Here is a 17,158-nt window from a genome sequence, read left to right as displayed (position 1 = left end):
AGAAACAGGCACACTGCGAAAAATGTAAAAATTGAGAAAACTTAAAAGTTTAAAGGCAGCCAGATTCAGCAGATGTTTGAGCTTTCGCAGCCTTTTGTTGTAGCTATAAACTGAAAACAACAAGTTGAGAAAACTACAAAATCTGCTGAAGCTGGTTGCCTTAAACGTTTAAGTTTTCTCAACTTCCTATTTTGCTGTCTGTTAGAACAAATCAAACCCTTAGTAGGAGATGTACTGCACATATGCTTGCAAGACAAAAACATTTGAGCCAGTATGTGTAATGTGACAGAAAACCTAAATGCAAGCAACAAATCATGCAATGTACATGTTTAGTGCATAAATGCATATTTGTGATTTATGATTTATAATATAAAGTGGCAATGCCATCAGGGATGTATTGTTTTCTATAAAACTCCCTTGGAGGAACGAAACAAATAAATTAACTCCTCCACCCCCTTCTCTCATTCCCTCCATCCCACTCCAGAAACCACCGAAGAAACCCAGTATTAAATGAGTGTCACAGTAACGGCTGTCAAATGTGACACACAGCAGAGCAGGAAGGACAATTAATGATTTACCATCCAATTCTGAGAGCAGCCAGAGGAATGTGAATGAGAGACAGAGTGTTGGAGACGTGCTGACACTCAAATAAAAAGTGTGATATTCAGATAGATTATAGAGTATATGAAGACTAAGAGACACTTAAAATGTAGGCCCGCAGTTTGGCATCCGTCCTTTGGAGCACAGCGTTTTCAATAAACATTCAGCCAGCTGCAATAATATTCACAGAAATAAACACTCAAGACTCGCACACACCGGCAAACAGGCGCTTCTAAATGCGATCCAATGATTTTGAGAAGTTACACGTTTACTGGCTTGCACTGATAAGGAATCGTTAATATGATCCAAGGCAATAACCCAGTCATGGATGGCACCATCAGTCACTATCTTATCAGATTGTACAGTCGTGCTCTGTTTGATTTTCGGTCTTTGTTGCTCCGTGCAGAAACACTAGGCAGGCGCAGTGCATTCCATTCCCAAAATGCTCCTGGAGACCAGAGGAGAGCCCTCACGTGTCGCTTCTCTAAACGGAAGGAATTCCTGAGGTACACAGACAGACAGACAATAAGAAATCAAGAGCAGGAGAGCGAGGGAGAAATATGCAGAGTCATAAGAAAACTAATCTTAGTAGCAGAGGGTGCTGTTAGTGGGGTTGTGTGTGCTGGGGGGTATTTCCTTACCCCCTCTGCTTGTTTTCAGTGGGCCAGTCTCAACACTGGGGTCTGCAGGCAGGCCCGTAGGCCTTTATTTTCCCAAAGCTGGAGCCACCGAGCTGTACAGCCTGTACAGACTTTGTGTTATTACAGAGCAGAGGCAAGAGGGGAGTTCAGCGCTGAAGCAGCACAATCCAACATCCAACCCACACTCTAATCATCTCTTACCACCCAGTGAGAAGGAGAGATTGACTGAAAAAGAGAAAGGATGCAGGCCTGTCGTGAACATTCATGGGTCAACATTTTTCTCCCACAGGCCCAGTAAGGAGTCACGGGGGTCAAGGTTACTAGTTGGATGGATGAGTTGATGGTGAAAAGTTGCCAGTGGTCAGTGAAGATTCTGTATGGATGAATGGGCTGATCTTGGTACAGCAGGTGTCATGAGACCGCTAATGCCTGACCACCCAAAGTGCATTTTCCACATTATTCTGAGAGTTCCTCTAATATTCATTGGTGAAAAAGGGTCTGGGCTGGCTTTTTAATGTTTTGTACACATTACTACAAGACACCGAAACCACTGGATTAGGTTTCCATTGTATTTTTGTTCTGAAAATAAACAGTTGCATCCGTCAGGCCATTTCAACAGCCTATTTGATTATTTTGAGTCAAGTCTAAACGTATTTCTCAGAGCATGATTTCAAAATATTTGTGTAATGTTTTTGAAATATATACAGTGGATTTCATTCATTTTCACTAAAAATCTGGTGAACATTTTATTTGCTGTTATTTTTTCCATAAATATTAAACTGATGTTTCTATTGTTCTATTGTTAAGAGTTTTCTTTTTGTCTGTATCGAATGTACCATGACCCTAAAGGACTAGTGGTTTGGAGAATATATGGATGGGTGTATCCAATAGACCCTAGTCAGGTTAGACGCCAATAACAGGGATGAAATGAAGCTGTGAGAGATAGGCTTACAGTCTTTTCAATGGCACACACTGTATAAAGGGTTTAGATCCTGTAATAATTAAATATAGTGCTACCCTTACTATTTACTTTTAAATAAATTCAGAGGTCTAATATGATCAGAAAATATATGTGACCCTGGATAGCAAGACCAGTCATAATTAGCAAGGGTATATTTGTAGCATTAGCCAACAATAAATTGTATGGGTCAAAATGATCGATTTTTTTCTTAAATAGCAAAAAATCATTAGGATATTAAGTAAAGATCATAATCTATGAAGATATTTTGTACATTTCCAACCGTAATTATATATCAATATGTTATTTTGATTAATAATAGGATATGCATTTAGGAACTTCATTTGGACAACTTAAAAGGCAATTTTCTCAATATTAATAAACTATTTTATTTTATTTTATTATTGGGGCATCCAAGCAAGTGAATGTTCTAATTTGTATAAGTCTACATAAATTCATTTTCTTTTGATGTTTGATGTTGCCTATTTGATACGTTGATTATATTACCTTAGCGGCGTCACTTGCTTCCTTTCTAAATAATGACCGGCCTAAAAGCCCTCGCAAGATTTCCCTGTTTTCCACCACGTCTCTTTTGTTGAATGGTTTCACTAAGGATGCGCGCGGTCCCTTAAGACCGAGACCGGTGACTACATAATTCATACCGAGGGGAGTGACTTGAGCCCGTGCTTCTCCTGCCTGTATAAAACCTGAAGTTCCACTCAAACTCACTTACAGATGGAGAGACCCAGCCGCTTCGTTCACAGTCCTGTCAAACCGACGTGACAGCACAAGCCAAAGCGCCGCTACTTTCCCAAGGCATATGTTGAGAGCTCAGGCTTTAGTGTAATCATTTATCCAGGTGAGGTGATCTGACGCACCGTTTTTCCACGCATCTATTCCCTCCAGCGCCTCGGCTCCATGACGGGACTGTGTGCGCTCTGCCTGACCGCGCTGCTCGCAGCATTCGCCCGGCGGGCTGTAAGCGTCAGCCCAGTGGTCCGCTGCGAGCCATGCGACGACGGGGCGATGGTGCTGTGTAAACCGCTGCCCCGGGACTGCCCGGAGCCGGTAAAGGAGCCAGGCTGCGGGTGCTGCATGACTTGCCCGCTAACCGAGGGCCAGGCGTGCGGAGTGTACACAGGGCGCTGCGGTACCGGGCTGAGCTGTCAGCATCGCCCCGGGGAGAGCAAACCTCTGCAGGCTCTGCTGGAGGGACGGGGCGTGTGTGCGAAGGCACCGGACAAAAAGCCCAGCGGCAATCCATCGCACGGACACGGTAAGCGCACACGGTTTGTCTGTAAATAACTCACAGCCGTCATTTCACCATTAGAGTACCGTATGCGCAGTGTGCTATTTATTCAGTGACTTTAATGGGAGCAGAATTTTTGTGAGTTAAATTAAAACTTATTTATCATATGCCTGCGATTTGTTTAATAAAGGATAAATAAAGACCGGACTTTATGTCCGATACACTCTCGAGCAGCACACTGTTGCTATGGTTACCTCTTAACGCGATGGAGATTTGTTCATTCTGACTGACCTGTAATCTAACTTTTTGGTTTACTGAAACGTTGTAAGTAAACATGTGTGCATGCAAATGCATAAGCAGACATAGGCTACTATATACACATATATTTTCTTTCAACAAAACCAGCATAAATCAGCCTATTATGATCTTAGCTGGTCCCCAAGATTGGTTGGGCTACTAGATAAAAATGATAACCAGGTAGACCAGGTAGGACCAAGTAAACTAGTTTAGTATATATATTATATTTTATTTTTATTTTTTTCAGCAGTGAAGCCTATGCTTAGTGAGGTTGGACACCCAACCCCCCCATAATTTACAGCCTGTGTATGTGTGGTGTCTTAAACATCCCACCCCATACGCTGCTGTGTATAACATGGTTTATATGTTTATAGGTTAATAATGCTGCTGGTCTTTCTCTCTCTGTATGGTGGGGTGGGGGGTGCTTTTCCACTGACTTTTCATAAGATGCAGCACATACCACAGCTTCACTGCATTCATGCCACAATATAGACATTGACATCTCTAAACGGTTTTTTTTTAGAGTTGTGGGTTACTCTAGATAAACAAGATAAGCTACCCATGTTGACATCCTGATATATATTTTCTGCATGACAACACATTCTTCTTGTTTTTCAATGCATTACGTTGGTAATACATCCCAACAAGTTATTTTCTGCCTGACGAGATATTGTATTTTTAAACATGACTACTGGTAGGTCATCTTGAGCAGGTAGGTCAGAGTTTCAGAACACCGGCATGACGCAGCGACCTCCGGTCACAGGCAGTCGTCATGAAGTCCAGCCGCCGAGAGACGGCCCCACACTACTGCCGTTGTTCTCGAGGTTCAGCGCTACAGCGGCCTCTCTATGCTGTTTTATGTGTGTGGTGTGTATGTGTGTATGTGAGAGAGAGAGCCAGAGATGGAGAGAGAAACAGCTCTGTGTATCTGTGTGTGTGCACTAAAATTTGGCTTCACCAACCCAATCGTTAAGAATGCCACATTCGTTTATATATAGTCTCTGCAGAAGAGCGGAGATGACCGTTTTGTGAATGATGCTCTCTAGATGTTTACAGGCTCAGGAACTCTCATTGAGAGCATCAAGAAACAAGCCAAATGGAAATGATTGGCACAGGACTTCTAACAAAGTCCTTACCTTGCGGACGAGCCAAGAAAAGACCCAGCGGCACCTGTGTCAAAGGTTTTATTGTGCATCACTTAGTATGCATTTATTAGCTTGCACCAAGCCAACACATTCATCCTAGTGAATTCCTTTAAGACAGGGAAGGCTGCTGACCAGCACGACCAAAATAAGTAGCGTTCTTGGTCATAACTGACGTCAAACTAGCTGACTGAATTTGTTTTTATCCTCTCTAGTTATTTGATAGAGCTGCTGTGGTGTGTTGAAGCAATCAACCATGACATTGTCACACACACAAAGGCTATTGTTAGGACCCAGAGTCACTTTTAAAAAGCAGTTTGGGGGCGCCAACTGTTTTACAGTAGTGCCTTACCTCATGTTTTCTCCCTCCGCTGCCCTTTCATTTGAGCCCATGATGCTTTTCAGTGCTCCTTTCCCATCATACCACACTTTATGGTAATTACACACTCTGGCCAACCAGAGAGCAGAGCTCCATTGCCATGGTGTGTGGCTCCACCCCATGGCCTGCAACACATGAATTATAATATTTTTGCAGGGCTTGATTGGTCTGGTAGCAGTGTGGCCCTGCGTGATTCTGGGTGGGAACGGGCGGAGAAAGAGGAATGAAAGATCACGAGGTTAAGAGTTATGACGTTGTTTGTGCGTATGCAGTTATATACTTAATCGTGCAGATTCATTCTTTTCCCTAGCCTTGGTAGTGAAATTCACCTGCCTTGTGCCCAGTAACTCATTTTACTTTTGAGAAGAAAAACCCTGCGTCTGTTTCACCCTCTCATTCATGTTCTACCCATTTCGCCAGAATGATAAATTGTTTGCCCAATTGGGATTGAACAAATAGTGAGGTTGAGTGACTCAAAACGGGCCACTGGGTGCTGGAAAAAGGCATACAAAAATAATAAAAATACACTGGGGTTAAATTTTTATGTTTTTCAAGTTCCTTAGTTAGATGGTGGAAGGTACGGTGGGTCATGCAAGGGAAGCAAGCATTGACATGTCGCACGTGTTATTAGATGTCATTATATGTTATAATTATAATTGCTTACCTTGTTCGAGTTGTTATGTTGCAGAAGTTGCTGTTGATGTTGTTGTTGTTGTTGTGTCATCGTCAATGAAGGCATAGTTTAATTCTGGTTTGGAGAGCAGCTTCCTTGGCTACAGAGGAGTGTTTGGTGTGCCACAAGTGCACACTTATTCACATACAAACACATGGAAAACCTGTTTTCACTTAACTCTTTCGCTCTGCTGAATCCTGTCCACTGTCTCTACAGTTCTTCACAATATTCAGATCTCATGCACCTCTCATCTATCTCTCGATGGCACTCCTGTTCCACCACCCTCCCTCCCAGTCTTTCTCTCTCACCTTCCATATTTAAAAGCCCATTTTGTTTGCCTTTTTTTCTAAATATCTATTTCTCTTCTCCTCCAGCTGTTTATTAGTCTCTCATTCCTGCGAGAACTCTGCTTTGTTTTGTTCGGCCGGAGACTGAATATTTATTCAACAGACAAGAGCTGTAAAACCCCAAGAGGACAGCATGTTTAAACAGTGCCGTAATTCATCTTCGCCCACTGCTCTCGCCAGGCATTTGTTGAAGCTGACAAATGCACTCCTTGCTGGACCCTTTACTGGTCAACTGCTTTTACTTGCATTTGAGAAATTGCCATGCAGTTAGTTAAAAACAGAAATTAGTTTGCAATTTGGGACATTGTATCTCAAGTGCTTGAATTTGTCCACGGTAAATGGCTGCTCAAAGGCACATTTAAAAGAGTAATGAAGTTGTCCTGCGAAATCTGTGCCAGCGACAAGCTCTCGACATTTAGCTTAGTGGCAGAGGTTTTCTTATCAAAATGACATACAAGAGCAAATATTTTGTTAGGGGAAATTAAAGGGAATTTGCATCAACATCTACTTACTGTATCCTTGCTCCAAACGTATAAACCCTTACATTATCTTGAGATATCTAAGAATGTCCTTGCTGCTCTTTTACATAAAAGGATAATGGTTGGTGACTGGAAATGGTCTTGCTTCAAAAAGGCACCATAAAAGTAGTCTATATGCTTTTGTGCGTAAAAAGGCATACAAATGTTTTGTGGGAGGAACAAACCCAGTCTTGCTATTCACTTTCTAATCCTCTTCATGTTTCTGCAGATTCCAAATTTGCACCTTCATGATACTATATATACAGGAACCAATGGAATTTGTGTATGGTCTCAAGCGTGCTATGCATTATAAAGTAGTTATTTCATACCGAAACTGGTTACCTTCCGCATTCATTGTATAGAAAAGAGAAGTCTTATCATTTTTTTCCTCAATGATTTCTTTTGAGTAACAAAATAACACTTATTTTCAATGACATAAGGAAGAGTAGATGATGACCGAGGTTGACCTATTCTTAAAATGGATCAAGTAGTTAAAAGTAAATAATAATTAAGTGAAATAGGGATGTTGATACAAATGCACTAATAATACATCTAAATGTTATTTAGTAGAATAAGTATAGGGTTCACGTATTGAGGAATGGTGTGGGATGAGAGGAAAGGACATTTAGACCACAATGAAACCACATTTGCATTGAATAGATTTTGTGAGCAGCCACAGCAAAGCTTCAGCTGGGCACAGAGAGGAAAGCATGGATGTTTGTTGTTTAGACCGTTCTACCGGACCATGTTAGTTGAAGGCAGGCAAACGCTTCGTCCTGTAGCTGTATTTGGTTTCTGGGTTTCGGGTCAGGTGGTCTGTCCTCTGCTTATAATGATTGTAACTTGGTGCACTATAAATACTCTCACTCCTCTGCTTCCCTATCCCCCTTTCTATATCTTTTTCTCTTCTGTTACTTATTACTCTGTCTTTCTGATGAGCTTTTACACTTTCTATTGTAAATGCTTGCTTGTAAAACCAAGTAAAAAGCCTATTCTGGTGGGAAAGAATCTTAGAATAGAGCTGTTCAGTCTGTAGTCCTAAAAGCTGGAAGACAATTAGCCTTTTCTAGCCACGGGTTCCCTCTGGAATTTCAGATGTTTTTTTAGAAATGTGGTTTTTCGATTTATGAGTGAAATAAGGCCTGCGGTAAACATTACTTGCAGAGATTTTAACGTTTTGTTCTACTCAATAAATTATATAGTCATTGCTCAAAACTGAATTTGGAAGCTTTTTTTTTTTTTTTTTTTTCAGAAGTAAATGTTGATAAATAATGACCACAGGGTTGACGAATCAGACAACAATTGTAGCAACTTACATTTTAAATAAACACAACAACTACACAATTCTGGTTTTAGTTAAGAGTCAATAAGTCTTTTCAAATAGTGTTAGTCACATTGAACCTTACTCATAAATCTAAAACCACTATGCTAAAACCCCAATCCATAATGAATTCCCAGGAAAGTAGCCATCTTGGCTGGCTTACAAATTGATTTCATCGGTGATCTACTTTATATGTCAATAGATTAGGATTATGCTATTCCAGGGCTGTCAAATTCTGCCTCTGGAGTACCGCTATCCTGCAGAGTTTAGACCAGTACTCATTAAACACACTTAAACACACATAAACAAGCTAATCAAGATCTTCTAGAAGCTTCTAGGCACATGTATTTAGGCAGGTTGGAAATAAACTCCACAGAATATTGGCCCTCCAGGATCAGGATTGGACCCCCTGTGCTTTTCTGTTTCATATGAAAGGATACAGTTGTACAAATGCTGTTTTTGCAGATTTTTTTAATAGTCAGATTGTTCATATGTATGAATACACTTATCTTTTGATTCAGATAACCCTGAAGAGGAAGGAGAAGAACATATCTCCAATGGTACCAGGGCAACTGGCGCCGGGGGTGCTGAGACAGTCCAGGACACAACAATTGTTTCCGGAGACACGCAGGGAGGACCGAGGATGGCAATAGAGTCCATAGATCCTATGTCGCACCACAAAGAAGAGACGATCAAAAGAGATCAGTTAAAGATACGTCGGATCTTTAAAGGGGAACCAGTTTCCAGAGGGGTTCATACAGATATTCACAACTTCAGTCTGGAGTCAAAGAGAGAAACTGAATATGTAAGCACTCACAATTCTTCCACCAACCTGCAATTTTAAGTGTGTATGGAAGTGTACATTCTATTGCCATTCTACTTGTTTGCATATCCAATCTCCTCACATGTTTGCAAGTTTATAATTCTGCATTCTCTGTGTGTACAGGGCCCATGTCGTCGGGAGATGGAGAGTGTTATGAAGAATTTAAAGATCTCAAATGTGCTGAACCCAAGAGGCTTCCGCATTCCAAACTGCGACCAAAAGGGTTTCTACAAGAAAAAACAGGTAATTACCTTTTACCCAAGTGCCTTGACTTTTCTTTTGCAGATGCTTTCTATTTAAAGTCACTTACTTTGCACCAATTACAGGGCCTATCCCCCTTGTGGCTAAGTACCTTGCTCAGGGGGGAAACAGGCATCCTATTTTTAGACCATCCTTACCTGGGATCAAACATGCAACCTTTGTGTAATCAGCCCAGATTCTCAAACTATTATTCTACCACCATCTGTGTACAAAACGATAAGTTACTGTCATGGCAACTGTCACAACAGTATCAGAAAAATAGGTGGGAGCCTATCTGTATGTGCATGCTGGTTCTTGAAAGTTTCTGTTGTTTCCTCAACTGACAGGGTGCATGAGTGAGTCTGAACAAAGTGGTTAGTGGGGGCAAATGCAATTCTCGGAAATTTGTGAGTCACCCGCAACCCCCTATTAAGAACATGAGTCAAAAGGCCTTGTCTGAATGGCCCTAATGAGTTTGGGTGAATTTGGAAAACCTCTCTGACAGATACCACAGTGACCCTGAAGGCCTAATGACAACACTGGAGACCTAGAGATGGAAATGTTTCAAAAAGAGGATGAGATTTAGAGTCAATGTTAAACACGTGTTGTTAAGCAGATGCTTCATGCTGAAACTACAGAGAATGAAGTCTACCCTGATATGCACACATATACCCACACACATGCTTAGTAGCATGTAGTTCCTTTGAACATGTAAACCACTAAAGGGACCCTGGGTTTCTGAAGAAAACAGGCTGGGCTCTAGGGCTAAGATCTCAGAGTGAAGAGACAGTGTTAATTTCAGGTCCCAAGAAACATGTTCTGCAAACCCTTAAGGGGAAAGACAAGGGCCTTGCAGATGGTTTGCAAAGGTACCTAAGAGAGATTCATAGTGGCACCTGTATCAAATAAAGTTTTGGAGACCATTCTCATGCTCCAACAGTAAGTGTAGGTGCAAATCTGGCTTTGACATTTTCCAATCCTGCTCCTGCCCTCTGTTCATGATTATCCATTTAAAATCAATGTTTGAAAGAAAGGACAGTGACAGGTTAACAATTCAACTAACTAATCAATGTCTAGTGGTTTTACAGCGCCAGCAAAAGACAAACCGTATATTCGAGCACAAACAACATAAATCCAAACCATGCCACATCCTTTCCTGTATCTGGCTTGCACAAATAGAGTCTAGTTTGTTTTGTAAAATCAAACCTCTACGCTTGGATCTCTGGTAATAATAGAAGAACATCTGTATGACAGGCTGTGTCCACACATGATGAAGATCAAGCCGATCAGATTCCCCTCTGACTGAATCCAACTGAAATTTCTTTGCTTACATCCTGGTGATTTAAGCCAAAGCCTAAGTCTTGGTCGACCCTAAGATCAAAGTCATTCATTTTTCTTTTGGCATCAAAAACAAACAGGCACAAACTCCTGTACATACATTCTCACACAAGTGAACTGTAGATGTCCTGGATGCCTGGGGGTCCATACACATTCCCCGGAACAAGATCTGTAATGGGAGCATTTGTATACGTATGTGGGAGTATGTGTGTCTGAAGGCCATTCCTGGGGAGAGCAGAGTCCAATCCATGCTAATTTTAACCTTGATTATATGAATTGGCTCAGTGTGTTAGCGGAGGCCCCCAGGGCCGCCAACCCCCCTTTACCCTTCCCAATCCAGATGCATCTCTCTCCCAGGTAACTGTACTCATGTGCTGGGCTGGAGCATTGCTCAGCCCCCTCATCTACTGGCTTTCCTTGCTCTCCCATGGTCAGGCAGTCCACTTAGGCTCTCACGCTGAATAGGATCTCAGTGATGCGGGGTGAGAGGCTAGAAGAGAATGCCAGGCATGCTGGGAATGATCCAGGGTGCACATGCTTCCACTCAAATACCAATACACAGATATGGTCGCCCATACACCAAACACATAAAGTACACGTTTCATACTACATTTTGCAAAGACACAGGGTTTTCCAGGAAAGCTCTTCTTGGACTATCACATTACATATCATACTTGTTATCTGTCTATCCTCTGTGCTTGCAGTAATCCAGGGGCAGCTTCTATCCCAAATGGCGTGCTACTTAATAGACACAAACACACATGCACACACTGCTCATGTAGTCTGGCAAAGAAAACAGCCACTGTTCTAATTCGCATGCAGTTGTTGCATTCACATATTGTGTATGTGTGTGTGTTTTTTTTATGAGTCTGTGTTTACCCTGTGGCTGCTTTTAATGACCTTCCGCCTTCCTGCTGCCCATAAGGGCATCATTATGGGCCAACGTTGACTGAGTCTTGCTATGTGATACACACAAACACACACACACACACACACACACACACATATACATATATACATACATTTACACAGACATGTATACAGATAGTCTCTTTCTCTCGCTTCTACATAGATATCACAGGTCTGTTGTAACTTGCAACCTCCGGAAATTGGGATGCTGACTGCTTATGCCATTCTGTCTTTCTCTGATACTGATACAGACACATACACACATATACAGAATGTGTAGACATGCAGTAACCAATCATCAATCAGGCCACTATGCATTTTAAGGGTATGTACAGTATTATAATATGTGATGTTCTTGACTCTAGTCATATGAGACTGGACTTTAATTATGTTGTTATGTGGATACAGATTTGTGACTAATTTGATTTCACTTGGCGGGAGCAAATAAATAGAAATTGTGCGTTCAACAAATCCTCTTGTTGCTGATTGCGTCAGTTGAGAAAAACAAAAACATTGATTTACATTAACATATGACTTTTATTGCCTGGTTAGGACACTGTGGTACAATGAAATCCCTAGCTTTAGTCATTATTAGTCCCCTTTACATCAAACGGAAAGCATCTTGTGTGACTGTACAGTCTGAATGGAACATTCACATAATACATAGCAGCTCTGCACTGAGTAGTTCCTGGTTTTTTTTCCGGAATAAGCAGGATCTGGATCCACTTCCTCTGGAATTGGATCCAGCACCTATTTTAGTCGATCCCCCCAACTTATACGCCCTTTGGAAGAAATTGATGCAATGACCATATGTTTAATGAATAAGCAAGTATAATATTAATGTGATCGATAACTTGCAATATTAAAAAGAACAAAAGGTAACCATAATTAATTATTAAGAACAGCATTTTTATATCTAATGTACGTTTTATAAGCAAGACTGTCATGCAAGTTTTTAATTTATTTCATACAATTTATTTATTCCAGTCCAAGTTCCGGGACTTTATAAATAACAAATTAAGCACGGGCTTCCTGTACACTCATTCTTTCTCTTTTGTTCAGATGCAGACAAACTCATGACCAAACAAATAAGAAGTCTAGTGATATGTTACTTATTTAGTAAAATACAAATATTTGTTATAGGGGAAAAAAATTAAGTGGGTGGGAGACAATTGAAATTGAAAGATTGAGTGTAGCATTTGAAGCAGCCCCTTGTAGAGACCAGGTTTCATTCCCAGACTGCTCTTGTTCTGCTTGAGGTATTTTAATTTGGTACTCTTTCAATAAAACTGCTTTTGATCTCTTTTTCTCTCTCTCTCTCTTTCTCTCTGACTCATGCACTCCACAATGTCTGTTTATCTTTCTTTCCTTCGTTCTTTCTTGTATGTTACCTCATTTCCCCTTGTGTCTGAAAGGACAGATTTTCATTAATGAATGTACCACATGAGGATGTGTGTGTGTGTGTCGGTGGGTGTGGATGTTTGTTTGTGTGTGTATGTTTGTGTTTGTTTTGCTTGTGTAGTGTAATAAAATAAGCTCCAGATGACTTTGAATCTATGCCAGTTTCCTAAAATAGACCTTGAAGCCCTTTAACAGTCCATGGCAAATATTTGAGCTTGGTCAAATTTAACTGTTTTTATGTACACAAAATCACAACTTCATCAGCAGCAGGCTGACAGAGAAATTAGGGCTGCACAATTATGACAAAAATAATAATTGTCGATAATTCCCTTGAAATTGTTATTGCGATTTATTAAATATGATTATCACAATTTACATTAAATGATGTTTATAACAATGTTTGATGCAGCTGCATGCCGTATCTTGATATGAAAATAAACAAGCTGAAAACACTAACTGAAAAACTTTTAGTGCTTTTCAATTGTATTAAGCCTCTATTGCAACGTATTGGTATTATAATGTTACACTAAAACTAAAATTAAGATAATGGGAAAACTCTCAAGATAACATGTAGAAAAAATTCATTCTTCAATTAAAAATTTTTTATTCTACAATTAGTAATTAGTAAATATAAAAATTCTGTTTGAGGGTTCCATATAAGATAGCACAGAAAAACATGCTCATCGCAACTAAGAACATCTTAAGTTAGCTAATCAAAAGATATTTTCTTAACTAGCGAGTGCTAAGCTAGTAGACTAATGGCACTTTTCCACACGTGGTACGATACGGCTCAGTACGGCATGGCGCGACTCAGCTCGGTTTGCGATTCCACTGCAGTTTAATACCTCTTTAGAGTGGGTTGGATTATTCACATATTGTTATAGTTGTGCTACCTCTACTACTGCAACTTGTGAAAAACTTTTTCATTCCGCATCGCCTCATCAAGCTCTCACTGGATACATTAGCATGTAGCATTAGCATACACACATAGTTCAACACACACTGCGCGTGCAACATTTGACACATACGCACAAAAAATATTAATTCTTGTCCAATGTCTGTGCCTTTTCACTTCAAAAGTTTTGTTATAAAAAGTTACTTATTTTTTAAAATAGAATTGCACACAAGCAGTTATTATTGTGCATAGCGTTCTGATTATAAAATTTGCATCGCAAACAATACGCATACCCTAGCAATCACATAAAAAAAAAAAAAATATATATATATATATATATATATATATATATATATATATATACTTTGGGCTTATCAATAACATTTTTGTCTCAGCCAGTACAATTGCTTTGGGGTCCAAGAGGGATAGATATTTGTGAGGGGACTCTGGGATTCACATAAAAATAATAAATAATTGCACCCTAAAATTTTCAATTGAAACTCCCCAAGAGCAGTTGAATAATTTACACACTGAATATAAATTAAATGGGATATTTTATATTTGTGCAAATTATATATATATTTCAATGCATTTCACTTGCTCTGTCCCTCTTTTCCTAACATACTTCCCCTTAAATCCCCTCTGGCATTTCTTTACCCCAATCTCTCTCTCTCGTTCTCTCTCTGGCTCTAGTATCCGTGTTACTCGCTCTCACATAAGTGTGATGCGATGAGAAATGTGTTTATGCCACTGTCTCTTCCATTTGGAGCATGTTGTCTGTTTTGCATATACCTGTCCAAATATCATATGGTTATGCATTTCTCTTCCTGTCTCACCCACTCTGTCCACAGTGCAGTCCATCCAAAGGCCGCAGAAGAGGCTACTGCTGGTGCGTAGACAAGTATGGACAACCCATACCCGGCTACGACGGAAAGGAGAAAGTCCACTGCACTAACATGGAGACAAAGTGAAGGGGAGAGAGAGGCAGAGCGGTGGAAACAGGGAGACAAGAGGGATATCCCCCCTTTAAGAACTACATGAATACAAATTCAAAAGTGCTGTCCCAAAGCTGACCTCCCACTTGTATGCTGAGGCATGGACTCACGTGACCAGAACCTCACTTTACACTTCAGGAGAGTGGGGAGAACGAGAGGAGACAGAGAGAGTGTCATGTCTTCAGTTTTGGACTGTATCCTGAGAGGGAAGTGTGAACATAGTCTAAAGTACAAAAAAAATTTAACTCCGTAACGGCATGCTATGTACTCTTGTGTACATGAGGGAGGTTGTGTACTTGTTCCGTCTCTCTCTTCTGCTATAGCGTGTATCGCTCTCTGCCGGCGGGTCTCTCTAAGTCCTACTTCCTGTTTCTGCCCTCCTGGTGTAGGGTCGTTTAAACTGGGCATGCTCCGTGGCACTAGGCGGCTCTAGCCATAGACTCCATCTGAAGCACAAGCACTTCATGCACTTTGGCCCCTCCTGAACACGTACTCCAGCCTGTCACCAGGCCAACAGATAAATAAAACAATTAGACCAATTGTAAACGATTCTATACCAGGACATATTTAGATCTACACCCTTTTTGTTTATATAGTCTTACATGGGACGCAGAGCTGTTAGCTTGTGTTGTCGGGACAGCATTGATATGCACCGCATGGGCATTATCTCACTTTCAATACATTATGAAGCACTTTGATTGTTGCTCCAGTCGCTGACTATCATTGTCCATCACATTTCTAAGTCTTTGCTGAAAGCATGTATTTTGCGCGACGTCTTGTTTATGGGTTTGAATGTAACCATAACGCCACAGTGCCCTGAATTACTTTTGCAAAATCAGTGTTGCTATGGCAGTTTGTGAAATCGATGCCTTAACAGAAACCCGTGTGGAAATGTGTCGCAGGTTTGTTCGCCCTCTGCCTCTCTAAAAATCCATATCGATCGCCCCAGTAGGAAAGCTACAGGCTAACATGGTGGCCATGTTCGATAACCAGGGCTAGTGTTGTCTCAAAACTGACCTCCTGAGAAAAGACTTGAAAGGTGGAGGGTGCCAGAGAGGTAGCCCACAGGTTAGCTTATTAGCATAGCGTCAACAAACAGCTCACCCCTTTCCTAAACAGCTTAAGAAAAGACGAACAAAAATATTTGGTGCTACACCTTATCTGACTTGATTTTGGGGAAAGAGCATACGAGTGTGCTAAGCTATTAGCCCTTCCTTAACTTGTAATTTTGTCTTGTGAATTTTTTTTATATGAATATATACAGTATATTGTTTCAGACCAGCTAAAGAGGCATGTGAACTTTATGCTAAAAAGATTATTTATCCAAGAAAGAAATATAAGCTGATCCAAACTTTATCTTTGAGAACAATTCAGTGACCCGTTGATTGCACAGTAGTGAAACATAGAACTCAGCATATTTTTGGGAATATAATCACTAAAGTCTTTTGTTTTTGTTTTAGGTTTGTTGTTTATCTACAGTGCGGAGTACGATGTGTCTTTTGTTAGCTTAGCGAAGATGCTGTCCTCGAATCGTTTTGTATAAGGTTTAGTTTAAATCTTCAGGTTTTGTAGGCCTTCTACGGTATGAATTAAGCTAAATCTAAGCTTAACTTTAGCTAACCTAAGCTAAACTAAGCTAAATTAAAGTGAACGCCAAGATTCAGTAAAGCTGAGGCCGAGCTTGTGTTTCAAAGAACATCAAGGTCAATGTTCAAGCTAGTTGATCTTCAAGAAAGCTTGCCATATTCTTTCTGTGCAATGCCAGGGTCTCTTACCCGCAAGTCACTTTTAAAGATCCCTCCGTTCACGGGTAATTGCTTTTTCTTTTTCTTTTTTTTTCTTTTTTTCATTAAAATTTTGATTCTTTAAAAAGCTTTTATGTTACTAAACTAGAAATTATACAGCTATCACTTTCTTCAAGAAAGGAAATGTTTTTTGTCCAAATATAATTTGTATTTAATGCCTTGTTTGTTTGTTTGTTTTTAATAAAAAATGTAAACACTCTTCTATTTACACTATGCCAGAATTAATGTAATTTCACAGCTTCTACAAAATTTAAGGGATTGTTCACCCTAAATTGAAAATTCTGTACACGTTGTACATAGAGTGAAACTTTGAAAAAAAAAAGTTTTCAAAAATTTTGTCTTCCACAAAATAAAGAAATACATGTTTGGAATGACACAAGGGTGAGGCAATTACAGATTTTTTGTCATTCATGGGTGAACTATTCCTGAATTGTATTCAGTTTGGATTTGTTTTTAACATTTGGAGCCCATTCATTCATTTAAGGTGAATAGTGTCACCGTCAAGAGTTCCAAAACAATGGTTCTTTCACAGAAAGCGTATTTGTTAGCTACAGTAATTTTGTCATTAGTATAACAGAGTGCCAGGGGCAATGGAGATTTCAAATCTTGTGTGTAACAGGTCAACAT

The 17,158-nt window shown here is 40.2% G+C and overlaps 1 protein-coding gene across 2 annotated transcripts; it reads left to right on the top strand.

Annotated features, from left to right (window-relative positions):
* The first annotated feature begins 2,788 nt into the window (after window positions 1–2,788).
* Window positions 2,789–16,907, top strand: LOC113121088 (insulin-like growth factor-binding protein 3). 2 transcript variants are annotated; one of them, XM_026291327.1, is made up of 4 exons: window positions 2,789–3,475; window positions 8,647–8,930; window positions 9,072–9,188; window positions 14,579–16,907. In XM_026291327.1, the coding sequence occupies exons 1-4, from the start codon at window positions 3,118–3,120 to the stop codon at window positions 14,684–14,686; spliced, it is 867 nt and encodes a 288-aa protein (XP_026147112.1). In that variant the 5' UTR covers window positions 2,789–3,117; the 3' UTR covers window positions 14,687–16,907. The 2 variants fall into 2 exon arrangements, with proteins under 2 accessions (XP_026147112.1, XP_026147111.1); XM_026291326.1 differs by having other exon boundaries at window positions 2,796–3,475; window positions 9,072–9,191; window positions 14,583–16,907.
* The last annotated feature ends 251 nt before the right edge of the window (window positions 16,908–17,158 follow it).

Source organism: Carassius auratus, chromosome 20 (genome assembly GCF_003368295.1).
Source record: "Carassius auratus strain Wakin chromosome 20, ASM336829v1, whole genome shotgun sequence".
In the NCBI taxonomy this organism is placed as follows: domain Eukaryota; kingdom Metazoa; phylum Chordata; class Actinopteri; order Cypriniformes; family Cyprinidae; genus Carassius; species Carassius auratus.
The sequence above is the reverse complement of the archived record's forward strand: the minus strand, read 5'-3'. Positions and strand labels throughout refer to the sequence as shown.